Source organism: Camellia sinensis, chromosome 11, assembly GCF_055761805.1.
Source record: "Camellia sinensis isolate YWXY chromosome 11, ASM5576180v1, whole genome shotgun sequence".
Taxonomy (NCBI): domain Eukaryota; kingdom Viridiplantae; phylum Streptophyta; class Magnoliopsida; order Ericales; family Theaceae; genus Camellia; species Camellia sinensis.
In genome coordinates, this window is record NC_138971.1 from 40,357,928 (window position 1) to 40,372,848 (window position 14,921).

The 14,921-nt window shown below is 33.0% G+C and overlaps 1 protein-coding gene across 1 annotated transcript; it reads right to left on the reverse strand.

Moving 5' to 3' along the window:
* Nucleotides 1-9,558: 9,558 nt before the first annotated feature.
* LOC114309391 (receptor protein kinase TMK1) lies at nucleotides 9,559-13,571 on the reverse strand. Its single transcript, XM_082893778.1, has 2 exons — nucleotides 11,112-13,571; nucleotides 9,559-10,085 (listed from the first exon to the last, which is right to left on the reverse strand). The coding sequence occupies exons 1-2, from the start codon at nucleotides 13,237-13,239 to the stop codon at nucleotides 9,649-9,651; spliced, it is 2,565 nt and encodes an 854-aa protein (XP_082749904.1). The 5' UTR covers nucleotides 13,240-13,571; the 3' UTR covers nucleotides 9,559-9,648.
* Nucleotides 13,572-14,921: the final 1,350 nt, after the last annotated feature.

Here is a 14,921-nt window from a genome sequence, read left to right on the forward strand (position 1 = left end):
CTCATCACGTACTGGTTTGTGATCATTTGACAAATTTGAGTTCAAGTGATTTGTGTAGACCTTGTATAGGTTGTCGTTTTCGATCAAACTTATTATGTGTAATTGCATATCATCATCGCAATGGTTATGTAACCAATGAATGTGTTTGATGCAGAAACAATCCAGAAAAATAGTTACCACATTACAAGAAAAACAACATTAACAACTGCAAAACAACCCACCGCTGACCACTCTACACAACCCACATACACAAATGGAAATGTAAAACATTACCCTCAACATCATTACCACACATCAAAAAAAAAAAAAAAAAAAAAAAAAAAAAAAAATTCACACCAAATCCCACAAAAGGGTAAATATGTAAACTCTACACATGCCAAATCGAAGAAAAATATTCTTTGCCAATTTAATAGGACCAAATGATTCATAAGAAAGAAACACAAGACTAAATGGATCAAAATTCCTTAAATTAGGATTTACTAGTAATTTTTCAAAAAATAAGTCTATTTATTTTCACTTTAAAAAAATCAAATAATAAATGCATTACTTAAAATAATAAATTTTAGGTTATTTACATAGTGTGAAATAAGTCTTAGATTATTTATTTTTAAGTATTTTATCAATAAAAATTAATTAATTTTTGGGCATTAAATGATTTAATAGTGTCTTAACAATTTAAAATTTTTGTTTAATATTGCATGAAATTTAAGAATTTTATTAAATAATGTAAAATATGTATGGATTTTTGATAATATATATGCAAAATCTCAGATGGGGTGAGTGAAATTTCTCATTTGAATATATAAAGTAATCAACGGGAAATTTCTTCATTTTTGATAGGACATCAGTATGACATTAGCAAATTCTGTTAAATAACCTAAGACTGGAAAAATCTTGATAATAATTTCAAAAGTAAGGGAGATTAGTGTAATTATTGAAACTACATGAAAAGTTTTTATAATTTTCAGAAACCTCAGGAGAGGTGGGTGTAATTTATCATAAAATAAATTTTTTGTTAAGTTTTAGAACTTACTTTGAGAGTAAATTCAAGGCAATTGAATGAATATCAAATTGACAATCAAGAAGGTAGATAAATTACATGTTCATGGAAATGAACATTAATTGAATTAATAGCAATTATCAATAATAAGAACATAGATAAAGAAAAAAAAGTCATGGAAATGGACCATTGAGAGGACAAGCTTTTAATTTTATTTCTCACATACAATCTTGATCAAACTCACATCATTGCCTCCCAAACAAGACTACATATTAATACAAACTTCAAATCACAACAACACCAACAACAATAGCAAATTAATACTCACAAGTCTTCATCACCCCAGTTTATTGATGCAGCACACCTAAAAACTCATAAAAATTTAAAGAGTCTTACCCCTAGAAATGGAAAGCATGCATGGAACTTTTACTATTCCATCACTCACTACTACTAGAAAAAAGACTTTTCATGTTGAAAGTACTTTCCATGATAGTTTTTCATTACTAAAAGTTTGCTCTTTGTCATTAGTAGTACTTTTTTCGTCTCTAATACTATCTGTGATGTGACGAAAAAATATCTTTACCGACGATTAACTATCGTGGAAAATTTTATTTTCTTTTATTTTTTCTTATAGGTACTAATTGAAGTCATTGAAGAAGCCAATAAAAATTTGAACATGTTGTCCTTTAATTCCAATTCTTACCAGGAACCCTTAATCAGAATCTTCAAGATTTGGCATCAGGAATGCAGTTTCTGAGACAAGAGTGGTCAAGAGAGCTACACTCGAAACCTTTCACCAACCGAAATCAAGTGCATGGAGAGGGAATTTCAACCAATCAGTCACTATTGTCAATTCGAGCATGGAGGAAAAGAACTTGTCAAAGGATTCGAGTGCTTTCATGTAGAGTTTAATGTATTCATCAGTGATGATATCTTTTGTTTCTTGAATTTTTTGAATGGTGATGTGAATGGGTTGTTCCAGTAGGTCTTTCACCAAGCATGAGACTGAAGTAAGAACAAAGGCATTTCCTGTGAAGTTGTTTCCAAGAGGTGGTTGAAGCATGCTTTTGGAATCTATAGGGATTTGTAGACATATGTTTGTTTGTGGATCTAGATTAAGGGCATTTGTTGGTGAAAATACTAGAAAAATTATATTTTATTGATAAATAATGCTAAGAAAATGAGGTACAAATATCGATGCAGCAGTCACTAAACTATGACTTGTCCTCTCCAGGAGACAACAACCCGACTACTTGTCGTATGGTTCAGGCCAACTCTACACAAGATGGTGAACCCAAAGGTCCACCAAGAAAAAACACCTATCTTTGGCTAGTAATATCTCAAGTGTAAAAAATAGTTAGTCTAGAAAAGAGTAGATGAGAGGAATAATTTATAGGCCACTGGGACCTTACAAATTACACCAAAAAATAATGACCATTAAACTAGAGAAAAGGGAGAGTCCCAAAACCTCCAAATATTAATTCACCACCAAGCCCATGACCTTCCAATTAATCTTCATTCATGAACAAAACAAAAGGTCACAAAAAAAAAAAAAAAAAAAAAAGATTCATGAACAAGACAAAAGGTCACCAAAAAATAATAAATAAATAAAAGATATTAAAATAATCCAACAATTCCCTACTCATTGTAATATCAACAAGGACAAGAGAGATTACCAAACAAAGATTGACTAGTATGCATCATGAAGGTTTGCTCTGCATTGAACCTTTATTAGTGAAACAGCAACCTCTACTCCAGAGTTAGTAGTGGTCTCAGACTTAAACTATGACTACTTAGGGGAAATAAAGTATTACTACTCACACATAATGATCAGGTGTTGACATGAACTTTTAATAGTCAGCACATTACGACCTTATGCCTATCCCAATTTTCATGAGCATATTTGAGAATAAGCCTTGTTCTTATAGAAAATGACCCCACTTCCATGCTCACATAGGTTAAATCTGTCAAAAAGAGCTACATAATTTTATTAAGAGTATAAAAACTCAACCCTCCAACATTACAGAACAAACACACTTACATCATAGGGATGGACAACAAAATATTAAAGAGTGCATTTTTTTACAACCACCATATGATTCGTTCTTCTCATTGAACTTAGTTATAGGATCTCTGGTCCCCAGGTTAGATGTCCTCATATGTGGTTTATCATTTTATAGGCTTCAAACCCATCCCCCTCAATGTATTCCAGACCGTATCTCTCGCCAAGGACTTGGTTAACGGATCCGCAAGAGTATCACAAGATTTTACATAATTTACAGTTATGATGCCATTACTTAAATAAAATCTCACATTACTATGTTTCCTTCAAATAGGTCTGGATTTACCATTACAAAAATGGTTGTTCATTCTACTAATAGCAACGGTGCTATCACAATGAATTAACACAGAAGAAATTGGTTTTTCTCAAAAAGGGATTTCATGTAACAAATCTTTAAACCAATTCACTTCCTCACATGTTGAAGTTAATGCTATAAGCTTAGCTTCCATTGTAGAATTAGTAATTATAGTTTGTTTTTTAGACTTCCAACATATAGCACCACCACCTAAGGTAAAAATAAAACCCGAGGTAGAGAGAGAATCACCTGACAAAGTGTTCCAATTAGCATATATCCATCAAGTACCGTAGGATATTTGTTATGAAACAAACCATAATTTTTGGTACCAGATAAATATCTAATAATTCTTCACACGGCTAGCCAATGATCGTGACTTGGCTTGCTAGTAAATCTGCTAAGTACTTCAATAGCATATGCAATGTTAGGTCTAGTATAGTCAGTAGCATGTCTCAAACTATCAATCATACTAGCATATTCTTTTTGATTAATCGCTTCTTTTTCATTTGTTACGACAGATAAATGTATGCTTGCATCAAAATGAGTAGCAACATGTTTACAATCTAGAAAGTTATATTTCTTTAAAATTTTCTCAACATAATGCTACTAATCAAGAAAAATGCCATCATTAGTCTTTGTAATTTTAATTCCCAAAATAAAATTGGCTTCACTAAGATCTTTCATATTAAAGTGGCTATTAAACATATTTTTAGTCCCATTTATAATATGCAAATTAGAATCAAAGATAAGTTGATCATCCACATATAGGCTAATAATCACATGTGCATTCTCACAAGTTTTATAATATATGCACTTATCACATTCATTAGTCTTATAGCCATTATCAAGCATGCATGAATCAAATTTCTCATGCCACTGTTTAGGAGCTTATTTTAAATCATAAAGGGATTTAGTTAGCTTACACACCTTGCTTTCTTGGCCAAGCTCCACGAAGCCCTCTGGTTGGTCCATGTAAATCTCCTTATCTAGATCTCTATTTAAAAATGCTATTTTCACATCTATTTGATGAATTTTTAAATCATGAATTACAGCCACTGCTATCAATAGTCTAATGGATATAACTCTAGCAACTGGAGAAAAAGTATCAAAGAAATCAAGATCAACTTGTTGCTTAAAATCTTTAGCAGCAAGCCTTGCTTTATATTTATCTCTAGTTCCATCCGGTTTAAGTCTTTTACGAAGGGCCCATTTACACCCAATAGTTTCACAACCTAGAGGTAAATCCACTAGCTTCCATATTTTATTTGAAAGTAGTGAATCTATCTTATCATTTATAGCTGCTCTCCAGAAAATAGCATCGTAAGAGGAATTTCTTTTACATTGTAAATGTTATTGATAGTTCTGATTAGATTCCATGTGTTAGTGGTGTTGATTATTTGTTGTGGTTTTAATAAATATGGGAACATATTGATAGGAACAATGAAAGTTCTATATGGAAATTTCACTTTCTTCGGTTAGCACCTAGTAAAGCATAGCACTTTCACATAGGTGTTGATTTCATTCCGATTTGCACATGGTAAAAATCGTGTGATATTGAATGATATGAAGGATCTATTTCTTTCCGACTTGTGATCGGTAAAGCGTGGCACATTGACATAGGTTCCACTTTCCTTCCGGTTTGCTCCTGGTAAAGCATATGGATTATTGGGCTATATGGAGATTTTGCTTTCCTTCTGACTAGCCACCGGTAAAGTGTGGCGCTTTGAGATAGATTTTAATTCCCTCCCGGTGTGTTGGAATGGTTTTGCTGAAGCCGGATTGTGAAATATGATAGTGTTTGCTGTTTACTTGTGCATTTGTGAAAAAATGTGTGTACATATGGAATTGTGATAGATGATCAAGTAAGTAGTTTAAATGGTGTTGAAAAAAATTTGATTTATAACCTGTTATCCTAAGTGATGAAAGTTAGACTTGTTAATGGTTGTAAATGTTAATAGTCATCTATTATTTGTGAGATGTTAGGTTTGTTCATGTGTGTAAGGCTTTCAAATTGTAATACAGGTTGGAAACATTTTTGAGAAGATAATGACTTAATCGAAAGGAGTTTTTTCTTAAATTGTTAAAGATGACTTCTTTTGAGAAAGTAAATGTACGTATGTAAATACTTTGGATACGAAAATATGTCAGCATACATATATATATATATATATATATATATATATATAACATGAGCATTCATGATCACATATATCTACAAGTTATTATTGATTAGAATCATTGTAGATCCTTACTAGACCTTTGTATTCATCCAATTGTTTAAACAATTTTTTAGGTACGGAGTTCAAGGATCAAGAAGTTATTTTATTGAGGACTTTAAATTTTTTTGTTGATTGTGGGTGAAGGGTTAATGTATTGTTGAAATGGCATTGTTCTTTCGTTGTAATGATTTATTTTGTAATATTCTATGTAAGCCTAAGGGTATGTATTGTAATCTGTTGTATTTGTATACTTCATCATTTGTGTTAGGTCTTTGTAGTTGGTTATCCCATTGGAAAAAACTTCATTTAGTTGTATTTTTATTTGCTCTATTGTATCTGTGAGTTATGAGAGTTTAGATGCGAATCCAACCTAAGTTGTGCCTATGTAGAGGGGCTTGTGTTGACATTCCGTATCTTGACTGAAGCATTCCTTATTCACTATTTCGCTGACTAAGTAATGCGGATCGAGCTGTTCGGTCAGCTCAAAAGGGTCTAGGGGGTAGCGTCCTGGTAGGTCTAGGGCAATGCCCAAGAAGGGTCTTGGGGCAGTGCCCTTGAAGCCAAAGTTGTTTGACTGCTCGAGCGATCATTTATCTACTTGAGAGGTGAAGTGGTTCATCCAATATCTTTGCCCATGGTCTGAACTTCTGGGAAATATGTTTTACTCCTCAAGCAGTAAATGTTTTGCTTGAGCAGTTGGCCTATATATGAGCATCGCCTTTAGTCACACCGCTCAAGCGGTAAAGTGAGCGCTCTAGTTGTCTTCGCGGCTCTATTTAGTATAAAGTACGCTATGTGCTGTTTTTAGGGTTGAATCCATCCATATTCTCAGAGAGGAGTAAAAAATAAAATGTTTTGTATTGGATAGTTTTATATATGAGTTTCCTTGATGTATAAAAAGTGATCGATTGATCAACAAACTACATATAGAGAGAGTTGTTCATCGGTAGATTCGAAGGAACTTGGGCCTAAAGCCTTGGTAGATTGTTGAATGGCTCATCGTCATGGATGCGACATTGGCGTTATAGACTCAACATTGGGCAAAGTAATTCCTAAGTGAAGACGGTGGTAGAAGAGACACATCAAATTTGGTTTAATTCGGGCTTGGATTCACTAGGTAGTTGAGAGTTGCCACGTATAATTCTTTTTTGTCTTTGTAGTGGATTGTTTTCTACTTTTAGCCCGTGATTTTTTATCATAATTGGAGGAGTCCAATTGTGATTTTTTCCACGTTAAATCGTTGTGCCGATTTATTGTTGATTGCTTGTTTGTGATTCCTATTCGTTATTTTAAATTGAAGCATAGTCACCAATTAAGGTCTTGGGTGCTTTTAAAATTTTCAATTTGTACTATATGAGAGATAATATTACTATTTATTCATTTATACTTTTTCTTATGCATTTATGTTATGCAATTGGATTTTAATAAGAAATCTTAGTAATGTATTCGAGTAATAAAATTGGGGTGTTACATTTGCAAAGCAAGCTTATGGTTCATATTTCTCCCCTAAACATGAGGTGGTATGATAACCTACATGATCAATCTCAAACTATGGCAATCAAAACACAAGAGATCAAGCTTCAAGAGGTGCCACAAAAAATCACATTTTGGCTGAGCTCGCGTGTTCAAGGAAGCACGGGTGCGGGTACGAGTACGGTACGGGTATGAGTGCGGGTACGAGTACGGTACGGGTATGAGTGCGGGTACGTCGATTCGGTAAAACTCAAAAAAAGTACGATACGGGTGCGGCTGCGGTACGCCGATATTTTTTTATTTTTTAAAAAATATAATTATGATTAAAGGATCCAACCTACAAATTAAAATTAAATATCAAAACTAAAAAAAGAACTACTCATTTTCCTATAATTTAAAACGCGTTAAAAATAATATTTGTGAAATCTCTCACTTTGACATGTTATGCACTGTGAATTTGTGATCATAATTTATTTTTAAAATCTTTCTTTTTGCTCATCAATTTGCTATTTTTATAGCGTGAGACCAAAGAAATAATAGGAGACCAAAGAAAGATTTAAAATTAATTGCCAACAGTAAAAAAAAAAAAAAAATTCTCAATTGGGGTAGGTTGTCAATTGCAATTTGCATAATACAAAAAATTGCATCATTCCCAACCACTACTAATCAACTAATATAGTATCAATTTTTAATATTTTCTGCATAAACTTTAAAAGTTTGTTATGATTAAAGATTTTATAAAGAAATTTTAGGAGGATCTGAAGCCAAAGCATAATGCATAGTCATACACAGAGCTACCCTTTATAGGTCTTGTTATTTTTTTTGGTTCAAATTGCTTTTTAAAAATATCAAAATCATTTGCTGATATGCTTATACAATTTATACAGACAGATAGGACAACAGAGAAACATCAAAATTACTGATCTGCAAGGGCATAAAAAAAAAAAATAATAATTACTAATCTGCAAGGGTAGAAAAAAAAAAAAAAAATTTGGCCCTGGCGTATCCACGTCGTACCCATGGCGTACCCGTGGCATACCCATGTCGTACCCGAATGAACCAAACGTACCTGACCCTCTTTTGCCGTACCCGGTATGTGTACCGCCGTACCAATACGCATACTCACACTCGATAAATACCCGATACTCGTACGGCACTATTTTTAAAGTACCCGTGCTTCAGAGCGTGTTACATATTAGTTAGTTATGGTTAGATAGATACAGAGGAGCTACCACTTGTATTACGGCTATTACAGTTAGATAAGTTTGTGACAACTGACTATGATATAGGTTGGTATAGCTTATTACAGTAGTTGATTATCGCCTCAGATATTACAAAAAAGTGCATTGTATCACCATTATATCCATTGAATCAAATAGATTGAGATTTCTTTTATTTTTTTGTACTTTAATTTTTTAATTATTTACTTTCAACTTATAAAAAGCTATTACGTAGGATCATTATTAACTTTTATTATGTTTTATATTAGCACTTTGAATTTTCTATTATTGGAGAAAGGTAATTAATATTTTGTATAGAAAAAGTCAGTTAATTAAAATAACTAAAGTTAGTTAGCGATGATAAGATAAGAAACATACCTAAAGATCCTACAATAATCAAGGTTTGTGTCATTAAGAAACATGAAACACGATGCCCAATGTGAAAGAAATTGTGCCCGAATCATGTCACAACTTTCTTTTATACATTGTTTTATATGTTGCATATAAATAGACTTGTCTACTCAATTTTAAAAATAAAAACTAAAATTAAAAAAATAAAAATAAAAAAATCGTGCATAACACGGATTTTCTGCTAGTGGGATTTAAAAAAATAGAAAAATAAAAAAAGAGCACCAATTCAAAACAAATTTTAATTAAATGCATTCTAGCATTGATTAAAATAACTTGAACAATAAATAGAATAATCATATATGTATATTTATTTTTTACTACATGGACATGCATATAATTGTAAGGGTCCCCCTTCTCTTCAATAATTGAACATCCAATTATGAAAATAAAAATAAAAATGCAAGCTCCACAACATCGTGAGAATACAATTAGAGAGAAGCTATGTACTATTTGTTATTATTCATGTATGCATACAAACTTGAGAAATTCTAATGTACACATCCTTAAAAATAGTGTATTACATGTATCCCTAATTATTTCATTTTCTTCTTTAATTATAACTAATTTTCTTCTTTAGTTGTGACATTATTTTAGTTATGACTCATGAAATCTTTAATTATACCTCATGTTGTGTTTAATTAAGACAGTTTTTTATTTTATTTATTTATTTATTTTTTTGTTGTTTGGGCATTACTAAAAAAAGTATAAAATGAAGTTATTTTCTTCTTTAATTATAAGGTGCATTTGGTATACCATAGACATATTTAACAAAATTTACGTACAAAAGATTTATCTGTGAATTCATTTCTATTAGCGCTTGCCACATCTTAATTGCCTTTGCTATCTTCAAATCGAAGTCAATGTGAAAATAGGGAGAATTTAAAGGCCCTTTCCACACATTTTTTTAAAACAAATTTACATATATCGAAACTCTTAAATTAGTAGTGATCTTACAAAATTATAACTACTTATCTAAACTTTGAAAATTGTGGCAACTCATTTTGAAATGTGTGGCATTGATCTTTTAGTTTGAGCTCTCCAGATGATCCAACTCCCTCCTCAGAGTGACGGTTTAATGGTTTCCAGAGTTCTACAAGAGATGAAAGAACATTGACTGCATGGCATATGTTGGGCCTTTGGGAGGGCTTCTTTGCACAGCAGTGGCCAGCTAACTCAGCAACAATGCTGATACTAGCAAGAGTTTCTTCATCAAGATCAATCACAGGGTCAATGGCCTTATGGAATGCAATTTCGTGCATACGCATTTTGCGGAACCATGTGACAAGACCAATGCACTCATCTTGATGGGTCTCAAGCTCAACTACAGCTTTTTTTCCCGTAATAAGCTGCATTAGAATCACACCGAAGCTGAACACATCAATCTTAACTGTCACTCGTCCTGTCACTGTCCAATCATATGCAAGATTAGAATTTTCAACGCGTGACTTCAAAATTTTAAATTTAAAAATTATGTACTAAAAAATTGCACGAATTTCAAAAATACATGTTCAAAAGATTTGACTTTAACGAAAAAGACTAAGATTAGACATTAAAGCCAATAGCGTATCTCTTATGTGAGGCAAATTCTACAGTGTGAATGAATATTTTCAAAGGTTACGATTCAGTGTTATCAAATTTATAATATCAAGTACATTGAGTCATAGCTCTTATGTGAATCATAGGAGCTGCGCACCATGGACTGGCCCCTTCTCTGACAAAAATAAGAACAAGACATTTGAATGCTAGAATTTGATGAGAAATCTAACGGCAACCATAAATAGAGAAGATCATTGGAAAACCCATAACAAATTGAACATTCAAAAGGTAGGAATCATTCCACCTAACAATTCAGCCCAAAAAATGCGATAATTCATCATTCACATAGACAAACAGACTCAACAAACATGTTATAGTAAGTTCCAAATAATGATATTCTGCTCCAACAATGACTAGATTAATTTGTTGGAAATGCAAAAAGCACAACGAACACATTTCACGTACAACAAAAATTAATGCACCATGTACTATCCTACTAGGGTATTATATATTATCCAAAGTACAACATATCATAAAAGGGTTAAAAACAATGTCACTAAAGAACAAAGGCTTAAAAGCCAATTTCCTTTTGTTTTATGGTCCATCCTACAGTCATACATAAGTTAAGCTATTATGCACCTGAATGTCAAACCATAGAAACATAATAATTAAAGATAATAGTAGGTATTGATGCCTGCAAAATGTCCAAAACTAAAAATTCTAAACATCAACGATAAGAAAATGGAGGAGACTATCTAATTAGAAGGAACAACCATCTAGATCCCAAATTTGTGACATGGATCCATCGACTTTGTCAGTGCAATCAAATCATTCTGTGTAAAATTTGTAGTGTTGGTTGCAATATGTGAGCAATGTTCAATTTAGAAAAGAGTACCTGCATATTCAGGTGCGAGATACCCAAAAGTTCCAGCTAGTTTAGTTAGAACTGAAGACTTTCCATTTGGTGCACGACGAACAAATCCAAAATCGGCTACTTTAGCATGCATGTCATCTCCTAGGAGAATGTTGGATGGTTTGAGATCCCTATGAATAAAACCTAAACCATGCAGATACTCAACGCCTCTGGCCACATCCAGAGCAATAGCCAATCTTTCCCACCATTCAAGGGCTTTCAGCCCTTCTTCATTCCATCTAAACAAATGCCTGCTAATAGTCCCTTGAGGCATGTATTCATAAACAAGTAGCCTCTCATTTCCATCCAAACAATATCCTATAAGAGAAACTAAATGCTTATGTCGAAACTTACTAAGCACAGCAATCTCAGACTTGAATTGATCCCAGACCCTCTCATTGACCAGTCCAGGCTCCATTCTTTTAACAGCAATCTTAGTCCCATCATGCAACTCCCCTTTGTAAACAGTTCCGAATCCACCTGTTCCCAATATGTTCTGTTTGCTAAAATTGTTAGTCGCACTCTTTAAAACATGAATAGAAATTGCCAAACGTCCAACTTCAATGACATGAAAATCACTAGAATGCTTTCGTTCGCAACAATATAGGCAATATATCAAAATCCCAACCAATAAAACTACAAAAACACCCCCAATTACGAGACCCACAATCACTTCAATCAAGAATCTATTACCACTTCTTGAAAAAGTCTTTGAAGGTGGTACAGATATCGTTGGTGGTTGAGCAACACCATCCTTACCTAAATCAGGATTGCCATCAGTCTGTACAACCACATTACTCTTAAACGATGGAATTTGTCCAAAAAGTCGATTGTTCGAGACATCTAGTTTTATAAGGTTAGGCAAAGTTGTAAGCTCGTTTGGGATAGTACCCGTCAAATTATTATTAGCAAGAATTAGTACCTCCAACGAAATGACCGATGAGAAGTTTGGAGAAATTGTACCTGCAAGACCCAAATTTGGAAAATTGACAAAAGTAATGTTTTGATTCACACAATTGATCCCAAGCCAGTTATTGCAAGGATCATTCCCTTTCCATTTCTTTGCGAACACCGTTGGGTAACCAACAGACTTCGCAATTAAAAGCAACGTATTCACCCGGGGATCACAGGCAACTCCAGGAACTAATAAACAAAAACTATTGGACCCATTTTCTGTATCTACCGTGACAGAAGAATTAAACTTTGGGGTTGGCCCTTGTAATAGGTTGTTCATCAATCTCACATTCGTAAGCCTTGGAAGATTCACCAAAGATGTCGGTACCTGACCTGTAATGCTGTTGTCCGACATTTCAAAGCTCTCCAGCCAAGTAAGCCTTGAAAAGTCCGGAAATTGACCTGAAAAGTTATTAGAATTCAACCACAGTTCGGTCAACTTGGTCATGTTCTGTATCACAGCAATTGAACCATTGAGCTTATGAATACTATTCTGCCCAGTCAACCACAATTGTTCGATTGAAGAACCCGAAAAGGTCGCCGGCAGCCCGCCCTCAAGGTTGTTGGATGCCAAGTAAAGTGCCGTTAGCCTTGCAACACCAAAACAATCCGGAATTTTCCCAGTGAAGTTGGAGAGAGTGGCTGAGAAAACCTTGAGGCTCGATGCGCTTTGGATACTGTCCGGTATAGGCTGTGCCGAGAAGGGGATGTAGTCGAGGCCGACAATTTCCAAGGACGTCATGCCGAGGAAGAAATCAGAGGGAATGGAGGAAAACATGTTGTAGCTGAGGAAGAGATCTTGAAGCGAGCTCAACCCAGCCAGACTTGGGAGCCTACCACCAAGACTGTTGGCCGTGAGATCGAGTGTCTGCAAGGCGGTGAGGTTAGCAAGGCTCGGAGGGAGAAACCCTGTGAGGTTTAGATACCCGATTTGGATCTGGGTGACCCGATTGTCATAGGAACATGTCACGTATTGCCATTTGCAGTGGTCCTGGTCTGTCCAACCGAGTGAATCCGATGGGTTAAGACTCTTTTTCAGATCCTGCATTACAAAAGCGTCGATCGAAGTGGACCGACCATGAACTAAGACGAAGAGCGAGAGCACTGAGAGAGAGAACAGGCAAAAAAACCAAGAACGAAGATGTGTAATCTCCATTTTCTCGAGAAATCTGTGGGAAAATGGAAGAAAAAGCTTGCAAGATTAGAATAGTAAAATTGAAGATTCCACTCCAAGAGAGAGTGCCAAACTTACGGAGAGGTATAGAGAACTATTGTTTGAAATCATCGCGCCGTCAGTTGGTGACTAACAATTCCACCGCCAAGCATCTTCTTTTTTTTTTTTGTTTGTCTGGATGATCAGATAATATTTTGCATCTAAATGAAGAACTTGATCATCAAGGAAAAGCATACAACAGACTTGAAAATAAAATAAATAAAATATAAGAAATTCTATGATACACACTCCAGGCTATGCCCAAGAGTATCCCTAGTTACCATGTTGGTAGTTAGTTCCGATCTGTTGTGGTGTTAGTTATGTGTTGATTATAATTTGGTTATAAACATTATTGTATTAATTATGATTCATTGTGATGTTCCTTATAATATTATTTTGCTTACGATCCAAAAATTATTTAGCCACAACATTATTTTGATTACGATCTAAAATTTATTTAATTATCTAGCGTTTACGTATGTCTCAAAAAAAAAAAAAAATCAAATATGGCATTTGTGATAAATATCATAACTTGCATATTGAAGATGTATACCATAACATGTGATTTTAATTAGGGAGACTCATGTAATATGTGTAGTTATTATCCAATATGTTTTATGATAATTAATGATATTTTTTATCAAATATTATTAAAAAACGTAACTAATTGTTAATTTTAAGCGACAGTTTAAAAATTGTCATAACAAATGTCACTAATTGTAAGTTTTAGCAAATCGTCACAAAAAAAGTTACTAATTTTTAATTTTTAATAGCAGTTTAAAAAATTCGTCAAAGAAAAAAATCACTAATTGTAAGTTTAGCAAATATTTAGAAAAACAATGACAGAAAAGGTCACCGATTGTTTTAGTGACAAATCAGTATGTTTGGTTTGAGTTTTCTGGATTAAGTTTTTTGAAAACTGACTTTTTTGGTTTTTGTGTTTTTTTGTTTTTAGTGAATATTTTTTAAATTTTAAACATTTTTTTTACTTTTTTAGATGTACTAGATGCATCTAAAAAGTAAAAAATTTGTGAAAAAATATTTTAAAAAATTAATAAATACATAAAAATACAAATAATGTACTGAATTCTTGTATTTTTTTTTTATATTTTTGGTATTTAGTGAATTTTTAAAAGATTTTTTTTACAATTTTTTTACTTTTTAGGTGTATTTATGTTAGGTGTGTCTAAAAAGTAAAAAAATTGTTTAAAATATTAAAACAAAACTTAGTAAAAACAAAAAAAAAAAAGGAAAAATAAGAAAGTAAAATTTCCTGAAAAGTGTTTTTTGAAAAGTGAAAACAAGCAAGGTGAATTTTATTATGACTTATTTTCAAAATAATTTGATGGGTATTAGGTCCTACTATTGGGACCTATTGGTAGATACCCTTTTAATTATTAATATATATAAAGTTTACTATTTATCTGTATTTTTTTTTTAGAAGTGTACATTACACTAAAAATTTCCAAACAAAAATTTAGGGACATAAATTACTTTTTAAGAAAAAAATATTTTTGTTGTCAAAAGTGTTATTATTACATTTTTAGCGACGAATTTGGATATTTAGTGATGAATTACTATATTTTTTGTACAAAATTTTTGGTTTTAAAAAATAAGCATTTTTG

What these genes read in the sequence shown, in the direction of transcription:
- LOC114309391 (XM_082893778.1), bottom strand. Translation starts at nt 13,239, where the DNA reads ATGGAGATTACACATCTTCGTTCTTGGTTTTTTTGCCTGTTCTCTCTC. An exon ending in TCTCGCACCTGAATATGCAG is followed by an intron (nt 10,086 to 11,111) that starts GTACTCTTTTCT and finishes ATGATTGGACAG; the next exon opens with TGACAGGACGAGTGACAGTT.